This window comes from Schistocerca serialis, chromosome 4 (genome assembly GCF_023864345.2).
Source record: "Schistocerca serialis cubense isolate TAMUIC-IGC-003099 chromosome 4, iqSchSeri2.2, whole genome shotgun sequence".
In the NCBI taxonomy this organism is placed as follows: Eukaryota; Metazoa; Arthropoda; class Insecta; order Orthoptera; family Acrididae; genus Schistocerca; species Schistocerca serialis.
The window spans coordinates 896,366,510-896,380,774 of NC_064641.1; the positions used below are offsets into that span (position 1 = coordinate 896,366,510).

A 14,265-nucleotide genomic window follows, 5' to 3' on the forward strand; every position below is an offset into this window, starting at 1 on the left:
CGTAGCTGAAGGCTATGCTAACTATCGTCTCGGCAAATGAGAGCGTACTTTATCAGTGAACCATCGCTAGAAAAGTCGGTTGTACAACTGGGGCGAGTGCTAGGAAGTCTCTCTAGACCTGCTGTGTGGCGGCGCTCGGTCTGAAATCACTGATAGTGGCGACACGCGGGTCCGACGTATACTAATGGACCGCGGCTGATTTAAAGGCTACCACATAGCAAGTGTGGTGTCTGGCGGTGACACCACACAATCTTCATACATAAACTATGAAGTTGAACATATACAAATTTAGTAGTTACAGCACCATATATGCTTTTTATTCACAATTTTACATTACTCTGAGATCAATCACTTGGTTGCTTCTTGAGTTGAACTGTAAGGCTCCTAAGCTTAGTCTGTGTAAATTAACTACCTAACCTTATATTGCGTTTTTGGTCAGTTACCTACTTCTAATATAATTTACAGTTTCTATTCTTAATTCTTATCACTGGTGTGTAATGTTCCATGAGTATTTGATGGATTGGTGATTCATTTGAATAAAACATATTACATTTAAGCGGAACTAAATTGCACAAATGAGTAGCAGATTCAGGATAATGCTTGTTGTGGTTACATTAACAATTATTATGTTTTGCTTGCATTTCTCATGATATTGCTTTACATGTTGTAGCATCTAGTCAACTGAAATTCTTCCTTTTTCTATGATCTAAAGAGTGTAATAGGCTGGAATCCAGGTGTTGATAAGGAATGTTACGTCTGTACAGATAGTATGCATAATGATTCTTCCAGCCAGTACAAATGTCACACTTCACTCTGATGATTAGTTATCTGCTGTTTTAAAATTTTAATTTTGTCATCTCTGTTGGTCTTCCACTTCTGTAACAGTTGACAATCACTGTTTCTGGTGAAAATATGGAGTAAATCCAGTAGTACCCAATTTTCTGAAAATGTGGCTGTCTACATCTACATCTATATCCATACTCCGCAAGCTACCTGACGGTGTGTGGCGGAGGGTACCTTGAGTACCTCTATCGATTCTCCCTTTTATTCCAGTCTCATATTGTTCATGGAAAGAAAGATTGTCGGTATGCCTCCATGTGGGCTCTAATCTCTCATGGTCTCTTCGCGGGATATACATAGGAGGGAGCAATATACTGCTTGACTCCTCAGTGAAGGTATGTTCTTGAAACTTCAAAAAAAGCCGGTACCGAGCTACTGAGTGTCTCTCCTGCAGTTCCACTGGAGTTTATCTATCATCTCTGTAATGCTTTCACAATTACTAAATGATCCTGCTCTCCATTGGATCTTCTCTATCTCTCCTATCAGCCCTATCTGGTATAGATCCCACACTGGTGAGCAATATTCAAGTAGTAGGCGAACAAGTGTACTGTAACCTACTACCTTTGTTTTCGGATTGCATTTCCTTAGGATTCTTCCAATGAATCTCAGTCTGGCATCTGCTTTACCGACAATCAACTTTATATGATCATTCCATTTTAAATCACTCCTAATGCCTACTCCCAGATATTTTATGGAATTAACTGCTTCCAGTTGCTGACCTGCTATATTGTAGCTAAATGGTAAAGGATCTTTCTTTCTATGTATTCACAGCACATTACACTTGTCTACATTGAGATTCAATTGCCATTCCCTGCACCATGCGTCAATTTGCTGCAGATCCTCCTGCATTTCAGTACAATTTTCCATTGTTACAACCTCTCGATATACCACAGCATCATCCGAAAAAAGCAGCCGGCCGGTGTGGCCGTGCGTTTCTAGGCGCTTCAGTCTGGAACCGCGTGACCGCTACAGTCGCAGGTTCAAATCCTGCCTCGGGCATGGATGTGTGTGATGTCCTTAAGTTAGTTAGGTTTAAGTAGTTCTAAGTTCTAGAGGACTGATGACCACAGATGTTAAGTCCCATAGTGCTCAGAGCCATTTCCAATCCGAAAAAAGCCTCAGTGAACTTCTGATGTTATCCACAAGGTCATTTATGTATATTGTGAATAGCAACGGTCCTACAGTGCTCTCCTTCGGCACACCTGAAATCACTCTTACTTCAGAAGACTTCTCTCCATTGAGAATGACATGCTATGGGGCTAGTGCTTCCCTTTACACTCTGCCACTTCCATTTTCCCAAGAAATTGTTTCATTTGAAATGCCTGTTCATTAGTCTGCACTACTGTGACTGGATAAATAGTAACACGCTTTGTGATACCATTCTTTAGATCTACTACAGACATAAGTACATGAGAATCTTTTTATTCTGAGACTAATAACACTCTGTGAGTCTGTACTTGTACCTGTTTATTGATGGTGTTCCACTTAATTGGGTATGGATGGATTATAAAATATCAGTATTTTGCATTTTTGACTGCTACCAGAAACTTTATGGGTGATGTCGAAACTAGCTCAGTCAGTGCTAACTTTATCAGTAGACATGTGATAAAAGAACTGTATATTTTTCTGTTACAGTTTTGAAATGCTGTAACACTGTAGGAAAGTCCCTCTGTATTTGTTGTAACCCTATCAGAAATTGCTGCTGAGTTAGCAGTCTTCTTCTTCTGTGGCTCTACAATTCATGATGAGTCTTGGCATCTTCTGCTATCTCCTTCCATTTATCCTGGTCCCTTGCGAGCATTTTCCAATTTCTGTAGCCCATCTTCTGAAGGTCTTATGTGACTCCATCCTCCCATTTAGTTTTCAGTTAACCACATCCTCTCTGTCCACCTGACTTTCTTTGTAAAATCTTTTTAGTATTTCCGTGTCATTCAGTCATACCACGTGTCCAGCCTATCTCGGCGTAGATGACTTCACAATTATTCTAATCGGCTGATCTTTGCATACAACTCATGGTTATATTGCCTCCTCCATCTTCCCCTTTCACAAATTGGGTTGATTGTTCTATGAGTATCCTTCTCTCAAATGGATCCAGCAATTCAGTGTCCTTTGCTGTCAGAGGCCAAGTTTCAGAGGTGTATGTAAGCAAGGGCATGATCAGTGTTCTATGAATGGTTAATTCTGTGTTTCTAGTCATGAGCCTCAAAGATAGAAGCTTCGTTAAGGTGAAATGAGCTTTATTGGGTGCAATTAGTGTATTTATTTCACATTAGCTATCATCTAGACTGGGTAGAGTTGAGCCCAGGTACTTGAAATGATTGACTCTTTTGAAGGTATAACAACCCTCGTTATTTTGGCTGCCATATTCTCCTTGTGCACTTTCCCAGCAGCTAGTTATTTTGTTTTCTGTTTGTCAATATTTAGTCCTTTATTCCTGCTGGCCTGTTCAAGTGTGGTGAATGTCTCTTTCATTGCCATCAGAGTTCTTGGTACTATGACGATGTCATCCGCATAGGCCACTATCTGCACAGATTTATGAAAAGTCATTCCCCTCACCAAGATATTTTCTTCTCTATTGTTGTTCTGTATTATTCTCATTGCAGTTCTCATCTCTTGTACATCAAATGGGTCCACATTGTTATCTGGATCCTCTTCCTCTTGTATTTCTGTTGGGTTCCTTGGTACAATCGATCTCAAATTAAGAAGTTTATCAAAGTAGCCACACCACCTCTTGCATATCTCCTTCTCTTGACTAATAATTTCCCCCTTCCTATCTTTTATTAAACTTGTTCTGACTCGGAAATGTTTCCCTGTCGTATTCACCTCTCTATGAAATTTCCTTGCTTTATTTGTACCCCTCAGAAGCTCCATTTCTTCAGTATTTCTCTTCATCCATTCCCTCTTTTTCCTTTGGTGGGTCCTTTTTTCAATTTTCCATTTTTCTTTATATTTATCCATTATCCTCATGGTTTAATGTGGTTGAACTGATCTTTTGTGTGCTTCATTTCTTTTGTTTGTTACTGTTTCACATTTGGTATTGAGCCACAAGGTTCTTTTCTGCCACACGCTGTTTCCAATTATCTCATCTGCTGCTATCTGCACTTTTTTTATCTTTTCCCATTGGTCTTCAATGTTGTTACGTTCTCCAGCATTTTCAAGAGCCTGAATTATTTTCTTCTGCTATCATTCCCTTGCTTCCTCTGATTTTAAAGCTATGATGTTACATTTATTTGTCCTAGGCTGGGTTCCTTTCACTGTGTTAGACATTCTTGCCTTCACCTGTGCCCAAAATAGGAAGTGATTTGTGTCTATATTTGGACCCCTTAAGCCCCTTACATCCATTAAGTTTGACTTGTGCCTTGCATCAGTTAGTACATGGTTGATCTGATTTATAGTATTTCCATCTGGTATTCCCATATGTATTTCCTTCTGTGGGAACAATATGAAGCTAGCCACCATGTTTCTAGATGCTGCAAATAGTATCAAACTTGTCCTGTTGTCATAACTTATTGCATGTTTATTATAGATACCAATTATTGGTCTATATATCTGTTCTCTTCCCACCTGGGATTTAGGTGTCTGGGTAGTATTTTTGTATTGTGCCCTGATCATTCATCATATGTTCTTGCCAGAGATTCATAGAAAGCTTCTTTCTCCTCATCCTCTGATTCTTCAGTTGCTACATGGATATTAATTATGGAATAATTGAAGAATTTACCTTTTATCCTAAGTGCTGGTATCTTGGGTTTAAAGGGATGGTCCTGTTACTAAGTGCTTTATTTGGTGATGCACTACAAATCCTGTCCTGAACACATGGTTCCTTTTGCTTTATCTATAAAATATGTTTGCTTCTTTCTTTTGTAGGTTTCCACTCCTAGTTCATCTTGCTTCTTGCAATGTTCTGAGGCTCTGCTTCAGGTTCATTATTTGGCCTTGCATCACTTCAGAGTGGTATAATGATCTCATATTCCAAGTACTGACAAATAAATCTGATTTGTGCTTCATATTTTTCTCTTTCTTTTCTCAATTTGCTTGTCTCCATCATTTTGTTGCACACCCACCATAACCTTGTCCATGCCATATCTGTCATCTTTTATCCATCTTGTTTTTCTTTGTTGAAGTTTCATAACAGGTATTCTTTACAGAGTGGGCTGTCAACCCTACGTCCAATCTCTACCTGAGAACAGGTAGTTTTTATTCAGGGATTTCTTCCCTTGGCCTATGGAGACCCAAAGCAGCAGTTGCCAATTTTGGTCTGCTCCAGGTATTTTATTTTCCCACTGGTAAACATTCCCCTATCTGCCATGTGGGGAGATGCCCATGGGAGATTAGCAACTCCACATGGGCTGGGTTAGCAGTATCACACTCATATGTACATGGGTGACATGATGAACTGCTTCCTGCAAAAATTCAATTTCAGTCCTCACACCCTCCAAACTGTCTACTAATGTTTACAATAAATAGCTTCAATACTACTATCATTTCATCAAGTGCACCTCCTTTCAATCACTAATCAGGGTATTCATGGTGCTCCACATGTACTGCTCTAATTCTGTCATTAACTTTTCCACTGTTTTGATAATATACAGTATTCCTTGTTCCACATTTGCTAATTGTGTCACATACAAACAGACCATTGCTTTTGTATCTTCTGCCATCTCCTCTATGATTCCCTTTTATGTTGTTCCTGCTTTCTGTACCATTGTCGTTTGCTGTCCTGAGCACCATTTTTAATAGCTTCCCATCTGCATCCAGCCATCCTGTTGTCTTCTGTAGTAGTGATCATGGATCTACTTCCATCAGTTACTGTAAATGAGCCCTTAACTTTTCATAGGAAAGCTTTAACTTGTGATATTCATTTTGCACTTAAGCTAATACTGTATTTCTCCTTTCATTGCCTCTTTGTGCAACTCTGTGGACATGTTCTGCTGTCCTGAGACTTCGTTTCACACCTTTCAAATGTTGAATGTCAATTTAATTGTCCACTTGTGATTTGTGAGTCTCACATATGGTTGCCCTGAGAACAAAATCCCAGTGTTCAGAGGCTGGTCCTGAATCATGCTTCCTCTGCAAAAGTGTAGTAGTATTATGACCATCCTTCTGGACATCATCATTGGTACACCACCTAAGAGAAAATGAATTACCATCAGCCCCCTCCCTCCTTTGGATCAGTGTATACCTAAAGAATCAAAGACAAGCAAATGAAAAATGTTTACCCAGTTACCCGAACATGTATCCCAACATAACCCATGTACATCTAGAGTATAAAAATATGTTGAATCACCCTATTTGTCCCATAGATGTAACTTCATATGGTACATTGCATATATCTTCTCTTTTCTTAGGCCACTTCTCCTTTTCTGCTGAAGTGATGGAACATCTGGTAATGTGTCAATTGCTCCTTTAAATGACTTCACTGTAATGACATGCACATGTCTTAGTCAGTGGTTGTAGTTTTACATTTACTGGCTAAGTCATTTGGGTGATGTGGTATGGTATGGTCTCTGATACTTTGTTAACTCTTTCACTGCTGTGGGTGTGTATACACATCCTGCTATGTATGTCCCCAAGTGTTTTGGTAATGTAGATGCACAAAGCTTGGATTTTTCTGCTGTACTGTGGACATCTGAATGGATCCTGAGATGCTGACCTCTCACTGCTGCAGACCCGTTACTACCATATCTTATCGAATTTTAAAAAAAATTGAGTGTTTGTCATACAACATATGTCCCTCATTGCATGCTGTTATTTACAGAAAACCCCGTTTTGATATCTTGAATCATTTATGATATGTGATGACTGATATGGTCAAACGATTTGCAATGCAGAAAGATGCGAACGAATGTGCATGTCGTGTGCAACCATCCTTTGGATATGAAACCAAATAATTCAAGAATCATGAAAGAAGGTTGTACACAGGGAAGAAGCCTGGAGATACTGGAAGGTATCAGATAGATTATATAATGGTAAGACAGAGATTCAGGAACCAGGTTTTAAATTGTAAGACATTTCCAGGGGCAGATGTGGACTCTGACCACAATCTATTGGTTATGAACTGTAGATTAAAACTGAAGAAACTGCAAAAAGGTGGGAAATTGAGGAGATGGGACCTGGATAAACTGAAAGAACCAGAGGCTGTAGAGAGCTTCAGGGAGAGCATTAGGGAACGATTGACAAGAATGGGGAAAGAAATACAGTAGAAGAAGAATGGGTAGCTCTGAGAGATGAAATAGTGAAGGTAGCAGAGGATCAAGTAGGTAAAAAGATGAGGGCTAATAGAAATCCTTGGGTAACAGAAGAGATATTGAATTCAATTGATGATAGGAGAAAATACAAAAATGCAGTAAATGAAGCAGGCAAAAAGGAATACAAACGTCTCAAAAATGAGATCAACAGGAATTGCAAAATGGCTAAGCAGGGATGGCTAGAGGACAAATGTAAGGATGTAGAGGCTTATTTCACTAGGGGATAGATACTGCCTACAGGAAAATTAAAGAGATCTTTGGAGAAAAGAGAACCACTTGCATGAATATCAAGAGCTCAGATGGAAACCCAGTTCTAAGCAAAGAAGGGAAAGCAGAAAGGTGGAAGGAGTACATAGAGGGTCTATACAATGGCGATGTTCTTAAGGACAATATTATAGGAATGGAAGAGAATGTAGATGAAGATGAAATGGGAGATACGATACTGCGTGAAGAGTTTGACAGAGCACTGAAAGACCTAAGTCAAAACAAGGCCCCGGGAGTAGACAACATCCCATTAGAACTACTGATAGCCTTGGGAGAGCCAGTCCTGACAAAATTCTACCATCTGGTGAGCAAGATGTATGAGACAGGCGAAATACCCTCAGACTTCAAGAACAATATAATAATTCAAATCCCAAAGAAAGCAGGTGTTGACAGATGTGAAAATTGCCGAACTATCAGTTTAATAAGCCACTGCAGCAAAATACTAACACGAATTCTTTACAGAGGAATGGAAAAACTGGTAGAAGCCGACCTCGGGCAAGATCAGTTTGGATTCCGTAGAAATGTTGGAACACGTGAGGCAATACTGACCCTACGACTTATCTTAGAAAATAGATTAAGGAAAGACAAACCTACATTTCCAGCATTTGTAGACTTAGAGGAAACTTTTGACAATGTTGACAGGAATACTCTCTTTCAAATTCTGAAGGTGGCAGGGGTAAAATACAGGGAGCGAAATGCTATTTACAATTGGTACAGAAACCAGATGGCAGTTATAAGAGTTGAAGGGCATGAAAGGGAAGCAGTGGTTGGGAAGAGAGTGAGACAGGGTTGTAGCCTATCCCTGATGTTATTCAATCTGTATATTGAGCAAGCAGTAAAGGAAACAAAAGAAAAATTTGGAGTGGGAATTAAAATCCATGGAGAAGAAATAACAACTTTGAGGTTCACTGACGACATTGTAATTCTGTCAGAGACAGGAAAGGACCAGGAAGAGCAATTGAATGGAATGGACAGTGTCTTGAAAGGAGGATATAAGATGAACATCAACAGAAGCAAAATGAGGATAATGAAATGTAGTCAAATTAAATCGGGTGATACTGCCGGAATTAGATTAGGAAACGAGACACTTAAAGTAGTAAAGGAGTTTTCTTATTTGGAGAGCAAAATAACTGATGATGGTCGAAGTAGAGAGGATATAAAATGTAGACTGGCAATGGCAAGGAAAGCGTTTCTGAAGAAGAGAAATTTATTAACATCGAGTATAGATTTAAGTGTCAGGAAGTCGTTTCTGAAAGTATTTGCATGGAGTGTAGCCATGTATGGAAGTGAAATGTGGACAATAAATAGTTTAGACAAGAAGAGAATAGAAGCTTTCGAAATGTGGTGCTACAGAAGAATGCTGAAGATTAGGTGGGTAGATCACATAACTAATGAGGAAGTATTGAATAGAATTGGAGAGAAGAGAAATTTGTGGCACAGCTTGACTAGAAGAAGGGATTGGCTGTTAGGGCATATTGTGAGTCATCTACGGATCACCAATTTAATATTGGAGGGCAGCATGGAGGGTAAAAATCGTAGAGGGAGACCAAGAGATGAATATACTAAACAGATTCACAAGGATGTAGGTTGCAGTAGCATAGAGAGCTGCATCAAACCAGTCTCAGGACTGAAGACCACAGCAACAACTCAAGAATGAAACGAGAAATCATTCTGCTCTACATTTCAAATTAAATTTCAATATCATATCTACATTTCATTCACTGCAATGTATGAGCTGAAATCAACCATGTGCAAAGTTTACACAATGTGTTTTTACCTCTGCAAAATCTTTAAAGTTTTGTGCGTTGTTTTACTTAATTTAACAGGATGTATACAGTCTGTGTCACTGGGACATCTGGAAAAAAACAGTAATTTTTTATGCAGGAGAAAACTGGGAAAAATCCAGGAATTATTTAGTATTCTGGGAATTTTTCGTTGCTTTAGTAGGGGTTGGGTTGTTTGGGGAAGGAGACCAGACAGTGAGGTCATCGGTCTCATCGGATTAGGGAAGGATGGGATAGGAAGTCGGCCATGCCCTTTCAAAGGAACCATCCCGGCATTTACCTGGAGTGATTTAGGGAAATCACGGAAAACCTAAATCAGGATGGCCAGATGCGGGTGTTTTAGTCTTCAGTTAAATTTTTGTAATTTTGACTGGTAAGACTGATAGTCTAACAAAATTTTACTGTATCCTGCTACTGCAGAATAATACTGCAGCAATAAAATATAAACAAGATAATAAAACCAAAATAAAACTTAAGTTGCGAAGGAAATACGCCATTTACAACAACAAAACACAATGCACCCACAAGCGTCTGCCAAAAGCAAAATGTGTCAAACACTTTAGGATGAAGACTGTGGAATACTTCATAACACCAAACTGCTCCCGATGAGTGCAACGTCACAACAGTTTACATTAAGTTCGTTTTGAGCAGTTGCCAGCGGGCTCATGTGCATGTACAGTTGCATTGCGTATGAGCAGTACCTTCTCCCGCTTCTGGCTACTAGGAGCGTGGCTGCAGCAGTACCCAGAAGCAGTCATGCTACCCAGAAAAATTTTTCTGGTGTGCCAGGCTGCCAGATTCATGCATGCGCAGAGCAGTCTGAATTGTAGTGGGAAGGGGGATAGTGACGCCTGTTTACATTTAGAGATTTTGCTGTTTCCTCTTCGTTTACTGGAGCTATCAAGTGAATTAAAATACATTCACATAATTACAGAATGCTAAAGTATGTTATTAGTTACAGTTTTCTGATTTTATTTTATTTCCATGTTTTTGGCAGTCAAGCATAAATTGCTTTGCACAACAATTTTTTTTTCTTTTTTTTTCTAAATAAATGTGGCTTTTGGTAATCTTTTCCACAGGTGCAGTTAATTTATAAGAAACAAAGTTTTTCATTCCACACTTTTGACTAGTTTCAACGGTTCACTGAATTTCAAGTGCACATTTTCATCTTCTGGCATGTAATGGCATTATGTCATAATAAAGGACGAAACATGAGACAATGCAGTAATGGTGCTCCAAGAAAATTTGCATTCTGAAAAGCACACTGAAAAGTGTAATATCAGGTTGTGAGCTACATCATTGTGAATCTGGACGTATGAATGTGCCCGTTAAGCCGAATTATGCATTTTAGTATGGTTTATGGAATTACTATGCTCTTGGTGTATCCTCTGATGTCATATTTCTTGTATGACATCTTGTAAGATCTCTTAATGCCATATATGTATGAACATATGGGATTTCTACATCATCATAGCTGCCTACGCACAGTAACGCTGTTTTCTGGCTGCTATCTGGCAGTTGCTGTAACGAACCCATGTCTAAGAGGTCGTGGGAAAATATTGCGAATGGTTCTTTAAAAAGCGTTATTTTCAAAGGAAATTTCCTTACACGCAAGATGATTTGTTAAATCACAGAGCGTTTGACTCTCATTTAAGACTTAACACTTTGAGGAGCAGCCACTTAGAATAATTTCAAGTCCAGAAGACGAGACATTAATGTCGTTGTTTAAAATTTTACTGGCACATTTATGTAATGTATCTTAGAAGCGTAACACACACTAAAAAGACCAGTATTATGTGTGAAACCTTAGCTTTTCTTGTAGCTACACTATGTACATTAATTCCTATTTGTGTGTTCATGCTACTTAACAGTGATGTTGCTATTGTTTGACTGCATCACGAGTCCTATGCTCTGAATATCTGCTGTCATTGGCTGGCAAGATCACATGACATGAGTTATGATTGGCTTAAAAAAGTGCACTGCAGTCTCTATTCCAACACTTTGGAAACTAACGTGCTGTGTTTGGCAGAAGTCAAATTTATATTTTTGTAATACGAAAATATGCAGCATATCGTAATACGAAAATATGCAGTGTACATGTTGCTGCTCATCAAAGATCTTTCGAAAACACATTTCTTTTTTTTATTCCCCCTCAAGCAGAATGCCACTCTCAGCACAGGCACCAGCATTTGGCAAGCAGTACAGCTATAATAAAAGCAGCCTGAGCACAGAATGCAAAGAGCTCATCTGTAACAGTGAAGCATTAAGAACTCCAGTGTTGCCCTTCAGGGTATAAGAGTTTGTTAGCAGTACTCACTGCCCTGTACTGTATTGCGGTGTTTTACTCGCACATTTACCAACTGTTCCTTATTTTCCACAGCCCTTGTGTTGGCATAGTTTACTCCCTGACAAACTTCTCTTAACTGCTTGACAAACAGTTTCATTGATTAACCTTGTGTCCCTAATTTTGGCTGAATCATGTCAGAAAGTGACAGAATTTTCCTCTCATACATTGGTTTGTATGGTGAATGACCAGTTCCTGTGTGAACTTTCAAATTATACATACCCACCACAAAATTTAAAAAGGTATCCCAGTCTAAATGTAATGGCTTAGCTTTTTCAGTATTGTGCAGTGAACTCTTTCGACTCGCACCATGGCACCAGGAAGTGCTTGTAGTGACGAGCAGGAATAGAGGCACTGAATGGCCCTCTCACCCAGGACTGACAATGATGTTAATATGATAAACACTGTGAGATGTACTGATGGTGGAAGACCCTCAGTGATGTGGTAGGCAGCCACAATATGAAGTGCTACGAGTGGCAGGTGGTGGTTACTTGAATGTTGCCATCTCGGGAATGAGAAGCAGCATGTTCAAGGTAATGACGTGAGGCTTTGTTTATTATGACTGAATGTGACCTGCTTCATTACCAGTCATCTGCAGTCCTCATTCCACCATTTTTGTTTAACCCTTTTGCAGGCCGTCGAGGATATACTTTCCACCAAACATATTTCTTTACAGTGTTTAAGGGAATATGTGTTACCACTTCTGTATACTCCTGGCATCTAGTGGCAGTCTACTACACCAGCTGTAATTTCTGTTTGTTGTGAAATATAGCCGTCAGGACTGTGGGAAGGATACGTCCCACTAAACAATGGTGTTTTAATGGTTGTTGGGAAGCACGGTTACCACCAAAGTAGTTTCTGGAGGGGCGTGGGAAGTATACGTACCACAAAATTAATCTATCATTTGTGGTCCTTGAGAACATACTTACCACCAACTTAATGGTATCCCAAAGCTTTTGGAAATACATCTTACTACCTCTGTCTTTGCCTAACATGGTAGTACTCTGCACCAAGTGTATGAAAACTGCCACAACAAATAGGTTCTGTTTGTCATGGGATCACTACTATTGTCGGAACACATTCCTTCACTTCTGCAATACACGTTACAGTGACCAGTATTAGCTCATACCTTTATTGCATGATAAAGTTTCAAGGATTGTTTTCACATTGTGGCAAGTAAACTTTAATATTGGAAACAATTATTTTTAGCTCATACCTTTATTGCATGATAAAGTTTCAAGGATTGTTTTCACATTGTGGTAAGTAAACTTTAATATTGGCAACAATTATTTTTTGAATAAAGTGAAAGGAAAGATAAAATAAAAACAGGAAACACTGATCTTAATTTTTTTACTTGTAATGGCAAAACATAACAACTCACAAAAGAGAAGTTGGATATCCATTTACCACCATAGTTTTTGGTCCTAAATGACAAAAATAAAATTATCAAAAAATAAATATAGTCAGTTGATCAGAATTAATGTAGGATAACAAAAAAAATATCTTTGCTGAGTTGCTACAACAAAATGTGCCCACAAAAGGGTTACAATTTGTTACAGGCTCTTAAATGCACTGTCAGGTGTCTAAAATGTGTTATTCTGTCAGAGGTAATGCTTGTTGCTTCATGTCACAAGACCTAAAAAATACATCTCTGTCTCTCTCTCAGTGGATATTTTGTTGAATGTGTAACTCGTACTTGGTAAGTTATGCCAATGAAGCAAAATGCACTCATGTATCCGAGGAGCTTAAAGTTTGATTGTTTCTTTCTGCTGCGTAGCTGTGTCATATCTGCATGCTGTCACCTGTGGCTATGCAGGCATGTACTTAAGAAAAATTGAGTTCATTCCCCTTTTCTGCTCTGGTGCATAACACAATTCTATGAAGTGCAGTCACATGAAAGTGTAATAAGATTGTACCAGTAAAAGTGAGATCATTTTATGTTTCTGTTTGCTTTTGGCTGAACCTCTCCCTGCTACCAGCTTCTAAATGAAAGTATTTTCTATCTTTATTTCCCAATAGAATTTTATGAAGTGCAGTCTGATGTAACTGTATGAGGTGACACCAGTAAAAATGAGACCTTTTTATTTCACAATATTATAAAAGGGATAGTTGCTACTCACCATATAGCAGAGATGCTGAGTTGCAGATAGGTACAACAAAAAGCTTGTCACAAAATAAGCTTTTGGCCAACAATCCCTTTGTCAAAAATAGACAACACGCACCCCCCCCCCCCCCCCCCCCACACACACATGCAAATGCAACTCACATACATATGATCACAGTTTTGGCAGCTGAAGCCAGACTCTGGCAGAATGTTGTTATTTCTTTTGATTTTAAATTTTTCCTTGATCAAAACTAGTCAATAAGGGCAACAATATTTTGGTCATTGGTAAATAAGCTATACTGAAATATACAATGCATCTGTTTAGCATATATCGAAGAAGTTACAAGGGAAAGGTGAACCGACAAATAGTTCTGGAAGTACTGAGAATGAGAATGAACATGAGTCAGAAACAGAAACTTACACTGATTTAGATGATGCAGCTGTACGTTCAGACCTTGCCAACAGTTTTCGTGAGAGCTTTCGCCCTCCTGGAGAACCAGATGTTGTCATCAGTTTGAACAATAATAATTCTGTGGATCAAGATCCTTCATTTTCCAGGTAAGGGAAGTACCATTGTATAAAATCCTGACCCATGAAATTAGAATCCAATGTAAATGGGATGTAAATATTAGAAATGTGTTGCATATATTGGGCCTTTTGAAGTAGACCATAAAATCTCTTACT

The 14,265-nt window shown here is 38.9% G+C and overlaps 1 protein-coding gene across 1 annotated transcript in view; it reads left to right on the plus strand.

The window, feature by feature from the left end:
• LOC126473567 (coiled-coil and C2 domain-containing protein 2A) overlaps window positions 1–14,265 on the plus strand; it is a 574,642-nt gene that overhangs the window by 298,798 nt on the left and 261,579 nt on the right. The window contains exon 12 of the mRNA XM_050100701.1: window positions 13,907–14,139. Within this exon, the coding sequence (XP_049956658.1) occupies window positions 13,907–14,139 (233 nt within the window). The remainder of the gene's footprint in view (window positions 1–13,906; window positions 14,140–14,265) is intronic.